General features: G+C 43.1%; 1 protein-coding gene across 3 annotated transcripts in view; it reads left to right on the forward strand.

The window, feature by feature from the left end:
* Positions 1 to 391: 391 nt before the first annotated feature.
* Positions 392 to 12,876, forward strand: part of LOC146185500 (uncharacterized) — a 28,874-nt gene continuing 16,389 nt past the window's right edge. The window contains exons 1-4 of one of the 3 annotated variants that reach the window (XM_084606447.1): positions 392 to 489; positions 1,472 to 1,504; positions 6,339 to 6,644; positions 7,608 to 7,920. In XM_084606447.1, the coding sequence (XP_084462573.1) occupies positions 1,493 to 1,504; positions 6,339 to 6,644; positions 7,608 to 7,920 (631 nt within the window). In that variant the 5' untranslated portion in view covers positions 392 to 489; positions 1,472 to 1,492. Of the gene's footprint in view, positions 558 to 594; positions 846 to 1,471; positions 1,505 to 6,338; positions 6,645 to 7,607; positions 7,921 to 12,876 lie in introns of those variants that run through there. The other 2 variants (XM_084606448.1, XM_084606449.1) reach the window with 2 other exon arrangements.

Consider the following 12,876-nt stretch of genomic DNA (forward strand, 5'->3'; position numbering starts at 1 on the left):
AAATGCTTCAAACGAAGTATTTTTCACTTGCGACGATAGCTAACAAGCGCAATGTCCACCCTCTAAGCACCGCCATTTCAAAGCGTGCTGAACTTTCTGGCACCTAAGATCTTACGGATAAGAAGCGAAAACATAAATCCGATTCCTGCGAGCACATTTGAGGAAAAACAGCATAACGCTTTTACACAAAACCAGATGGCCGCCATTGTTGTTTTTAGACAGCAGGCAGGCAAAAACGTGGTGCTAGCGTACACTTCAAACATAACTTCGAATATTTCTTTCTCTTGCATTAAGATAAAAAGCACTTTAATTAAATATAGTTACTCATTTATATTAGATATTTTACGAGTCTGAGATAGAAACAAATTGTAACAAATAACTCAAGAACCAAAACCAGGCACGTGGCGGCGCTAAATCGTACCAAGCTTTTTTTTGTTGTTCGTTCTTTTATTTGTTGTGTCATTACTGGCGCTAGGACTCGTATATAGGGTAAGCTTGGTCGCAAGTGTTTTGCGCGAATTTTTTATTCGCAAGGAAATTTTCCGAACAATTATTCGGTAAGCTGTTGTACTGTTGCGAGCGGCGGGCGTGCGTTAGGCCTGCCGTCACCTCATTTACGTTTGGTGGGACCAGGTCACGGGGCGCATTGTCCGTTGTCTTTTGAAGCCCCCTGGAAACGCGGCTAGGCGGGTGGCAGAGGGGAGATGTTTTAATTTCGCGCGTTGCGTCGCGCTCAAACGGAACAGTCGTCAGCAGTCGTGTCGTAGCGTTCCTCGAGCCCTTCACCTCTTGGAGGCGAAGTGGTATTTGCACCAGCGCGCCTCGGAAGCCCGTCAAAGCGACCGGTAAACACCGCAGCTTCTCCCTACGGCTTTGGTGATATGGTGGAATGCCTATCCCGGCAGTACCCTCAGTCGGTGATGGCGGACTATCCTTCATTGCTCACTTGTTAGCGGGTTTGATATCTCCTTCATGCGGCGTGACTTACGTTAAGCCAAGAAGCCTAATGACCCCGTATCACCTGTCGCAGTGACTATTTGTGCCGAATCGCCGTGCTTAATTTAATGAAGCGCTTGGTCGCAGCAGTTTCGGAAGTGATTTTTCCCGGTCGCGGCGGTTTCGGCGGCGCATAGATATCCTTGGCTGTGTCGTCTTGATTTTGAGTCAGACTATTGGCGATGCTGGTCCCCTCAAGCGCCTTTACGTTCGCTTTTCGTTAACGTAGCTCTGCGAATGATTTTGATCAACGAGTCCGTGTGTCATTTCTGCAGAAGGCTCATTTCCCCCTGCTTTCTGGTCGAGCGCTGAAAGTGCGATCATTGGTCATTAATTCTTGCTTATTTATGGCTCTTTTGCAGGGTTATTTCTTTCTTGCCCTATGTTTGGCGCATTATTATGGTTTATTTCTTTTGATTCTTCAGTTGCCAATTTCGCTTATGTGCTTTTTTTTTTTCTTTCGCTTCTTTTGTAGAGCCGAGGCAGGTTTTTTGCCATGGATAAAAAGGTAATGAAGCCCTTTTTGTTTGTGCTTTGCTAATTATATTTTTGCACGTTTTATTTCTTTTCACGTTTTGTGTGCGCACTCGGAAAGATACTGCCTAGTCGCGCAATGAAATTGTGATTGATCCCCTATAGAGATTGCAACATCTTAACTGCAGATACATCACTATGCTTTGGTGTTCGCACGTTTAAGAAACAAATAATTTAAAGCACACCACCGTCTTCCTGGTTTCGCAACACCCCTTGCTGAGCCTGCACCTGCTTGCAATTGCTTCTGTATATATGGCAGCAGAGTGGTTTAGGCTACGTGGCCTGGCGTTATTATTATTGTTCATTTATTCTTCTGATATATTTTTGCATAGCCACTGAAGTTTTGTGCATGCTTGCTAGAAGCAGCTTCCTATTTAGCACAATTTTTGCCAGCTATTCTTGTAGCGATGTGCTACGTGTGTTATTGGCTTATTTGATTAGATGAAGGTTGTTGCTGAAAATAATGATGGGCCTTCCCATTTAACTTAGTGGCAGGATGTTCCCATTTATTTTTAATCTAGTATTGGCATTGTGCTGTACAGTGTGTCCATGGAACACCAAGTGATATACACGACGAAAAGGCATTGAGGTCACGGCTTGATTTTTGACATCCGTCTATTTTCTGCAATCTTAACGTCCCAGTAAGACTTTTGAGACAGTGAAAAAATAACCGGTGCTGACTGTATCATAAGTTTTATTTCTTGTTACATAATCACTTTGTTCACTTTGTCATCAGTGGTTACTGTGTCGCCCTGGAGTACAAAATAGTTTGCATTAACTTTTGCTCTGTTGCGATGTGTCAGTAGTTAGATGCTTTACCGCTTATCCTGAGGATACGGGTTTGATCCTTGCTGTGGCAGTTGCGTTTCAATGGAGGTGAAACACAAGGCGCCCTTGTAAAGTTGTCAGGCTTTATTTTTTTTCACCTGTCTGATCATTATCAACACAACAGCATTGAAGACCCCATCACCAGCAAATCCGGTGTCAACGTCGCGCGAAAGATCACGGGCGTACCTGTGAAAGGTGATAGCTGGCAGGTGACTGGCTGTGTATTGACTGGTAGTTGGGTTATGTGATGTCACGAGACCACATGACATGGCCAAGCTGGCAAGCACTGCCAGCTCGGCGCTCACCTTTGAGATGGGACGATGAGACCAGAATCCAGCCTAGCAGGACCCTTCGACCCTATTTTAGACATGCTGGCCATAGTCCATACAGGCACTTTTGTACGACTTGGTTAGGTTAAAGTAGCCATTTATGCCTGTTTTGGAGGGAGGGGGGGTCTTATAATACGCTAGGTTAAAACTGTAAACCATTGAGCATGTGTTGGCTAAATTACGAATTAAAGAATTAGCAATTAAGTGAGTAGCAAAGTGTAATTAGGTGAATGAGGTAGCCATTGTTGCATTATAAGCATAGATGCAGAGCTTAATTTTTGGCGTCTCTCATAGCCTGAGTCGCTTTGGGACATAAAATCCCACAAACCAAACCAAACCCTAATGTTTGCACAGACCAATGAAGATAGTAACAAACTGTAAGCTTCTCCAGAAGCTGAGTCATTGCGGAGAAAAAAAAGGGGGGGATCCGATGATGTTTGTGGGGTTTATGGGCTTAGTAAACAAGCTAATCTTAAGCTGCGTTTACACTTGTGGATACCATCGGGATCTGGTCGCTACATTTTTCGTGAATGTTGCGGAAGCTAAACATTCATCTCCCATTTTAGGCAGAAACTTAAGTATATGCTAGTATGTAAGCATGATGGCATTTGCAGTTCAAGTTTTGTGGTTTCTAAGAGATGCTAACAGTATTGTGTGTGTGTGGTCAGAATTATTACTGAGTTGAGGCATTGCATTTTTACTGACCCACCTGTAAGAAAGTGTCATGTTCACATTATTGCATTGCATCCCAGAGCTCCATATGATGGAGCCCATTTTCACTTCTGACCTTCTATACCCTGCAGGAACTTATAGCAATGGTAGAGCAGTTTTGGGGCCACCCTCTCTTCTTATACAGGGAAATATTATATTTCCCTCCTAAAATTATTCATTTTCTCTCACAAACATAACATATTTTCAATGTTTGTTAGTTCAGGCATAGATTTGACACAACTGCCTAACTTTGGCATTAGAAAGTGAAGGGGAAAAAAATTATTTTGGGTACAGAAAATTCACTAGGCATGTCTTGTTGCGAGAAGGTTCCATGCAACATGTATACAGCTGCACTAGCGACGGAGTTGGGCTATTGTGGGGAAAGCGATGTACCAGGTGGCCTAGTGCACAGTCTTATGGCTAGACTGTTTTGCAGAATGCTGGTTACTAACGCGTCGCCTCTGGCATCTTTCCTTTCGTTGCCAAAGAATATTATTGCAAAGTGTAGTGATTTCAGTAAGACCAAGAGAAAATTGCAATCTGAAAAATTGTAGTCTGTGAAAAATGTTTAGCACAGTTGTGGCATTTGAATGGAAACTCATTGTACTGCTTGTAGCTGCATGATTGCAGTGTTTGCACTGAAGAGATCACTTGCGCAGGAGCCCGGAGAACACCGGATCGCCAGTGCTTGTTCATTAACTCATTTTGTTACAGCAGGAAATAAGAGGCAGTTTATTAAGCCCAATTTATTAAGCTATTAGTGTGAGCATTATGATTTATTATAGGATAGGGACAGCATATTGCATATAAACATAGCTGCCTGAATGTCATTTAGCTTAGCTACACAAAAATGTGAAAACAAGTGAATATTGGGGAAATTGGGTGAATCTACATTTTGTTGCTAGTTATGTTAGGAAAAGCCACAAAATACCATCATCTCTTCATTTAAAGTCACCACCCCCATCAGAAGAAAAATAAAATCAACTTGCCCCCTGTGACAGCTATGCTGACTATGAACTTTCTGGAGGCAATAGAAAGCGCATTCGCTCTCATAGTCATTCTAAAACAATCTTAGTCGCATGTTTTTATTCTGATGCTTTTCAATATGTGCAGTTCGTTTTCTTTTGATAAGTATGCTTATTCTGCTTGTTTTGGCATTGATACGAAAAGATTACTTCCACCTCTCACTTAATGGTCAGTGCACTGCAAGATAAGTACCATTTTCCGGCGCAATCGGCGTGAAATGATGGCACCTTTGTTGATGCGGTCAAAGGATACTTCTTGATGGAGACTAAAAAAAAAACAAAGGAAAGTCTTTAGCCGAAAATTAAAGAAAACGAAATCTGAAACTTGAAGAAAGTTTTTCAGCTTTAGGCAACACGTCAATGCAGGTACGCAAATGGTCGTATATGTGTGCTATGGATTGTTCCTTGCTGTCATTAAAAATGCATGGAGTTGAATAATATCGGTGTGGTAATGAAAGTGTTCTTGCTTGGAGCTTCTGAAATCAGACCTACGTATTAGCTGTAGAATTGTTTATTAATAAAAGTAAGCACTGCGTTAAGCATTTTACTTTGAATAAGACGCACTGCAGCAGTCGTCTCGAAGAGACTTACGCATTAGCATACAGTTACATGAAAAACTGCATACATACTTTATAAACCCCCACATTGTTACCAAGGCATACAAGCCTTCCTTGTGGCTTAGTCGCTAGGCTGGGATCAGACTTGATTTATATTATTGTATGTTTTCAATAAATTTCTATGCACTGAAAGAAGTATGGGTTATTAGCATTTCAATGGCATATTATGTGTTGAGTCTGGAGGCTGCATATGTGTAGTGGACACCTGTGCGTGAGGCAAAAGTGAATCGCTTGTTGCAGTTAATATATTATAACCCTATCAGTTCTTGCCTACATTATCGTACTAAAGAGCTTGATCAGTTAGACATCAGTTAGGAATGGTTAGGCATTGCATGTCCCCTACTAATTATCTTTAAAGTGTTCATCGAGTGCTGCGTACACAACTGCCCACACATAGCATTGCGTTATCCAAGGCGAGTCAACTAAACACACTGGATCTGACGCGCATGTACCTTCGAAAATAGTATTTTACTAGTAGTTACTATAGTATTTTTTATGTATATTGGTTTGGCCTATGGGGTTTAACATTCCAAACCAATTTAGGTTGTAAAAGGGGCTCTTTAATGTGCACTGACATCGCATAGCATGTGGGCACCTAGTATCTCGGCTCCATCACTGCTGTGGTTGACCTCGGCTCAGTAAAGCACCCCAACCACTGAGCCACTGTGGTGGGATGTTACTGTACATAATTGTAAAATGTTATTACCATACATAACTACATTTTATTTTTGTGCAGAAATAGCGTCCACTGGTTGCCTTTTGATGTTTGTTTCCAAGTTTTGACTTTGCTGCTCAGTTCCACAAAATATCATCCACGCAACTTGCATCTAATCTCACTTGAAAAACGTCACAAGCAGTTTGGAGCTGCAAAATCCGTGAAGCATAAAGTTTGGTCAAGACTGTCATTGGCACCCCTATTGGCAGCTCCTCATCCGTTTGAAACTTCAAGGCTTTCCGATGTAAAGTACTTGAAAACTCTGTTGGTGCTTTAGGCGACAGGTACTGGTTGCATTCGTGACCTGAGGTGTGTTTGATATAACACAAAGCTTCATCTCTACTCTGAAAAAAAGCCAGTTTGGTGGGGCACAATTTTGTAGCACTCTCTTCAAAATGGCATTGTCTTTATAGCTTTTTTTTTTTTGCTTTCTTTATGCACTGTAGTTTTTTTTCTTCTTGCTCGAAGTTGTGCTTTGTTACTTGACGTTATGAAGCTTCTACCTTATTACGATGCGATAGTGTGGCAACATTTGTTTTTTGGAGTAATGTTCTGTTGTGATTGGAATTTGTTGGCATTCCAGCGGAGGGGCCGGCCATCCAAGGCTGCTGTCGCTGCTGTGAAAGCCAAGGCTGCCAGCACCAGCCCTGCTAAGACACCGACTCCAGTGAAACGGGGCCGTGGAAGACCTCCGCGTTCGGGCAAGAAAAAGTTGGCAGTGGCGTTGGATGATGCCAAAGCACCATCTCCACTGCCAATCGCGGAGGCTGCTGCAACTCCTCAAAAAAATGGCACCAGCGGTCCTGAGTGCGACCGCTGCCTGCGCACGTTTACCACAGAACGGGGCCTTAAGATGCACCAGCGGTGGCCCTGCAAGCCAGAACCTGCTGTAAGTGACGAGCCAAACGTTCGCAGTCTAATACGTTCTGCCAGCAGTGTCAGATATCTACTTGTTGCCATGTTTTCTACGGCACGCAACTTATTCGTAGATGGAACTTGTTGTTCGTGGTCCTTTATTCATTTTTTTAGCATACTGTGTGCATGAAAACTGAAATTAGCAGGATGATTTGAACTTTGCATTGATACATGAAACCAGCATGAAACATTGATGCATGACACCAGCAAGATGAGGAAATTGTAGCATTCATTCCTTTGAGTGAGTGCTCTGTCTTGCCGATTTATCACTTGGTGATAAACAAGTATTTACTCTGAGCTGTAGTAGACTATAGCCAGGACGTTCATAATAAGCCCTTGTTTGTGCTGTGCATGATGTGCAATGAGTCAGTATGTTTTGGAAACCACTTTAGGTATATTTTTAGTGTACAAACCTGTTTCTTGAATGCAAATACAGTCACTTGCCAGTTTGCTTTCTGGCATTGTGTGTGCATATGTGTGTTTGGGCAGTAGCGAGAAAAAACTTAAGAGCAACCTTGGATTTTCAGCAAGGCAATGAGCCTGACTATACAGGAGTCCAAATCACATGCAATGGTTTTCACTGGTGACCTCAAGCCAATCGCATGGGTAGCCCTAGTGGAGTTGTGAACCAACGAAACTGCAAGAACTCTGGGTGGAAAATAACATTGAGGCTAGATATAATGTAGCTGAGTTTCTTTGCATAGTGTGATGTGGCACCAAGGTTTTTCTTGTTGCAAACACTCTTTGTGCCTGCATGCTTTTTTGGGTGTGCAGGCGGGATAAGGGAGTTCACAGGGATAGGGTTTTAACCTTATTTGAAGGCACTTAAGTGAGGCACTCGTCCTGCAACTGGTTTTGTGGTTGATGGTTGATGTGACGACAGCAGGGACGCACACTTTCATTGACGAGGGGACGGGCATATTTTTTCGCTTTGTAGAAAGACGATGACGAGGCATCAGGTGGCCTGCCCTTGGACGACGTGCTGGACTCTGACTCGGATTCAGACGTGCCCCTGGGAAGAGTTGCCAGTGGCAGGCGCAGCCTCGCCAAGGTCAATGCCGAGGAAGAGGAAGACGATGACGCCAGTCCGGCCAAGGGCAAGCTGGGCTCCTCTGGTGGCAAGCCGCAGCTTATTTGCCAGCGCTGCGGCCTGAGCTACGATCCCAAGCGGGACGGCCCGCGCTGCAAGCACTGCACCCGTGACAACGAGCAAAGTGGCGGAGAGAGTGGCGACGACGAAGACAAGGCAAGTGATGACGGCGATGATGATGATGCCCGGCGCTCTCCGCGCTCTTGGCAGGAGGAGCTGTATGGCTGGAGCCGGCACGAAGGGCCCTCTGCCTTTGACGGCCTCTTTTCATTCACGGCGGGCAAGTTAGCCCCACGACTCAACGCCGTCGACTAGTGAAGACCATCCATCCATTCAAATATATTTTTTTACTTCATCACATTGTAACAGTGGTGCTTCGTGAAGAGATGAAGGTGGCGGCTCAGAATGGTTGTGGGAGGCTTGAGGGTGTGCTACTAGTGGAATTCTTCACATCTGCATAGCTAGCTGTGGTGCACAAGCCAGCTGTCATCTAATGGCCAGTTTTATGCTGTCATGGGGGCAGTGAATGTGCAGTCTTATTGTCTGTTCAAGGCTCCTTTCTCTTCCCTATTTGTGGTATCCCTTCGAGCGTTTGCTACTTATTGTGTATTTCTGAAGCTAGAGCTCATGCAAAACAAATGGGGACAAAAAGAAAGGTTGCCAGGTGGCATATACCTTTTTGTTATTGCTTCTGTCTACTAAAGACAGATGTGATACAAAGGAATGCTGATCTTGATCAAGACCTGGGAGTTGCGATAAAGCTTTCATTGCCGGAACACCTGTTCTGCCCACTCTTGACCATTACCACTCTGAGTCCCACCTTTGCTCTTAACGTGGCCTTTCACATGGTGCAGCGCATTTGTTGCATAATACTTCTCGAAGTGCCTGTGTCAACATCTTATCATCGTCATTTCATCAGTTGTGGCGAAGGAAGTGTGACAGTTTATTGTGACCTCAGCTGTTCCTGTGGGTAGAGCCATCTTTTTGTTGGATCTAGTTTGTTGTGGGAGCGTGGACATGTGTCCTAGCTTGAACTCTGAGAAAAGCCACGGAGGAGAGTGCAACCATATTCGAATTCTGCAAAGTACAATTGCACTCGTTGCACTTGGATGGTGACAAACAACATTCCCGTATGTCGGTTGCTGCTGGGTCCACTGCTTTGTAGCACCGAAAAAGCGCAAGACCACTACATGTGTCCTTTTATTATTATTATTTTTACTATTCCTTTCTTTTTTTTGCATCCAGAGAATGAAATGGCTGCAGTGAAGGGCTACCATAGAATAAAAAGCGGCAGGGCTATGTTCTAAAAAGAATTTCTGGGAGTGTGGCTTTTGGTGGCACCCTGAACGGCTGGAGTGGCCTAACTGGATGTCGTGGAGTTTCACTTCGCCTCAATGCATGCTTGGCATCTGCGTTTCATTGTTCTGCAAGCTGCTCTTGAAACTGTGAAGCGCCTGCCTCCGTAAACTACCATTGTTCGTGCATTGGTTTCTGCAATGGTGATGGCGCTTTTCCTGTAATACCGCCGTGCCTTTTAGCTTCCAGAACAAAATGCCAGTTGCAGTCTTTAGGCCTAGACGACAACATGGAACGCGAAGTGTGGGACATGCTAGGCATGTTATAAGTGGGCAGAATCTGCGGCGTGCACTGATGTCCTTCACTGCAGCCAGACATTGCCCTGGCATTGCAAGGAAAGCAGTCTTCTGAAGCTGGCTTCAGGACTTCATATTAAAGTTCTTCTTCGAGATAACAAGGTGGGTGGGGACAGCTCAGCGTTTCCCTTCAGTTTGATTTTTGTCTTTTTTTTTTTTTTCTTCTGAACACCTAATTTTGTAATTAGCTTTATGAGCAAGATTAGCCCTAGTCCAAAGCAGAGGAGAAAGTGCTGGTTGATTTTTAGGTGCAATACAACGCAGTGAAGCCAAAGCAGATGTTTCTTTTATTATTTGCAATTACAGGGATTGGCAATGCGCGACCTTATCTTATTGGACTTTTGCTTGTCTGTACTTTCACTGAAACTCTGTGATAATGCATTGTACAACATTGATATCAACGTGTGAGAGAAGTTTAGTGCTGGTCTATGCATAGCTGAACAAGACAATTTGGTGGGGCAGACTGATGGCAGAAAGCTATGAGAGAGTTTGTTTGCTGGTCTGTTGTTACCATATAGCAGTATCAAAAATTGTTGATAGTTGACTGTGCAATGGCTGTACAAGCTGCGACCATATTGGGCATTAGTTTTTGAGCATATCAGCGAGTTCATGTTTCTAACAGTTTATAGTGTTTCTGTCTAGTCCTCGATAAATATTTGGTATCACCTGCATTTGAGGTAGCAGTGATAGTTGGAGGGAATTTACTAGTCGGTTGTCAGTGCTGCATAAGAAGCAGTAGTAGCACATTCTGCCATTTTATCACATTAAAATCAGTTTAGTTCCTTGCCTGTGCAGTACAAGGGCTAGTCATAGTCAAACATGCGTCATCCTTGGGAATATCAGTCAGTAGGCATTGAAAATAGTTATTTATCTAGTTTGGGGCAAAGAAAAATGCCTGAAACAATGTATCCTGTACTCTTTTCCAAAGAAACATAAATTTTGTTAATGTGCAGCTATCTGTGCTGGCAGCAGAATAAAAATGTACATATATATGCATATATATATAATTATTATATTTTTTTTTGGGGGGGGGGGGGGTGTACTATAGAACTGGGAAATATGTTTTGCATTATGCGCTGGGTGACTTTGGATGCAGTGTACATAGAAAGGTATAGCAGGAAGATTTGGAGCATGTTGCTAACGATCTCTACTGTCGCCTTGGCGTTCTGGTTTGTCTGTGTAAGGTTCAAGGCGAGAACTGTATTTCTGGACAAAAACTACAATACTTACCAACTCCACTGCCATCTGAGTGCCTCACTGAGTCATCAATTAGGAAATAAAATTTAAATGTTTGTATTTAGCTTATGCTAATGCAGTCAACTTTAATTCGAACTCAAAGAGGGGTTTAAAATTTGTTTGAACTAAGGGTAGCTTTTCTAACATGCAGGGCATAGATGGGACCAAACTGGCGGTTTAAATAAACCAACAGTTCGATTAATGTGATTCCGCTTCATTAGCACACTATCTTTTTTGCTTTTATCAGTTTCATTTGTGAGTGTCATTACTAGTGATGTTTTCTGACAGGTTTACTACAAAAGATGTGGTGCCTATGTGTTTTTGAGCCTTTTTAATTCTTTTTAGCCTTTGGTTTTCATGGAGATGAAAAAAAAAAAAAAAAGAATGGCATATATGTATTTGTGGTGCCTGGAAGTGTGCTAACTTGTGTGATTGTGGCTGTCTTCTGAGTGGCCTGCTGAAGGACTGTTGATGACACATTGTGGACTCTGGTTTCTGTCAATACCGGAACCATGCGTGTGCATGTAAAGTGTGGTATTCGATTCACGAATCGAAGTGCGCCGTGCAGCAGTTTACATCTCCACACTTTTGTGAAACTTCACCGTCCTGCTGCTTGACACAGACTCACTCTTTCACACTTGGTTTGCGGGGGTGTGCAAATTCACCAGGATTCACCTGTCAGGGAGCCAATTGGAGCTTAGAACGTGATTTGCCAGTTCGATTCGAGAACCGAATGCTCACTGCGGCCAAATTAAGCTCTTTATACTAATAGGAGGCACTTTTAGGCACATCTTTTCATTGCAAAAGTCTGTGCTTGCTGGAATAGACTGCTTGAAATGTTACATGAAATGAGCTGTTTAGAACCCTCTCAAGAGATGAGTGATTGTTACTGCTTCTGCAGGACTCGGAGCTGCCTCCCGTGTTCAGAGTGTTGGTTGATAAAATACAAGCACTTCTGTGTTGCGTGTTAAGTTTTTTCATGCAGGCTTGAGAGAGTTGGGGATGCATTGTGTGTAGTGTTCACTCGTTTTCCCAATGTGCCAAGCGTGAGCTCAAATTGTGGGAGGAGAACTTTGTTGGCAGCAAGAGTGGGACGCAGCACCTCTGGGTGCTGGCAAATCGATCTCGCAAACTCTCTGCCAGGGACCACACAGCACCAAGTGGAGGTTCTCGAGAAATGGGGTATGTGTCCCGTAAATACATCTTTGTCTTAAGCTCTCTGAAAAGCAGTGCATGCGTCGGCTGGCAGGTTTTGTCCGAAAATGTGGATTTGCACACTCCTACGCCTCCTCACCATTTACTTTGTCAAATGGGTTTCTTTTGGTTTGTCACACACTGCCTTTCCCATGGTCACTACAGTGTGCTCAGCACACAGTAAGAAAAAACTTCATGAAGTCTCTTTCGAGGAGAACACTGAATTCATGTGAAAAAATGTTTTGCACATTATCTTACAGTTGTTGGATTTCCGATATGCATAGTCTAGTTGTAGAGACGAGACTCCAAAGCATTTTTTCATTTTCTCTCACAGTGAGCGTTTGTTTCAGTGTGTCGACTTTACTTTTCATTTTCTCTGCCTTGTGTCCTCTGTTCTGTCTGCTTTTTCTTTTCTTTCTTTTTTGTTTTGTCAACTGTGCAGCTGTGCCTTTTTTTTTTTTTATACTTGGTTACATATTGCATGCGTGAGACATGAAGCATTGGTAAAGCTAGCAGGCTTTCTTTTTTGTTTATTTTTTAATATAGTACTACAGAATAACTATAATATATTATAGTATTGTATAATTAGACCTAGTGGTGAATAAACTTAAGTCTTGTTTAGCAATTTTTTTTTAGGGACTATCTGAGTGCCGCACAAAGTGTTTGCTTTTTTTTTTTTTTTCGTCAGGCTTTCACCTCGCGTCATTTGGTTGAGGATTTCATTCGAGCCCTACCAGTAATAATGCAATTTTTTATTCCTGGCTGCATGCTTGAGGCGCAACTTTGTTAATCAATGCTGCCCTTTCCACTGAGAGGAACTCAGTATGTGTGTTATTCACCTTTTAAGTATCTAGGAGAGTGATGGCAAAAAAACTTCCTGTTAGCTCCTTAATTGGAGTCATAAAGAACCTGCTTAGCTTTACCAATGTGGCATGCCGTAGTTAGTGCAGTAAGTGTAGTACAGAAGCAATCTTATGCAGTTTGGAACGGACTGTATTGTACTATTTTAATAAGCAGGCTTGTCCTGGCCAGGT

This window comes from Amblyomma maculatum, chromosome 6, assembly GCF_055883805.1.
Source record: "Amblyomma maculatum isolate TAMU_Amacu chromosome 6, ASM5588380v1, whole genome shotgun sequence".
In the NCBI taxonomy this organism is placed as follows: Eukaryota; Metazoa; Arthropoda; class Arachnida; order Ixodida; family Ixodidae; genus Amblyomma; species Amblyomma maculatum.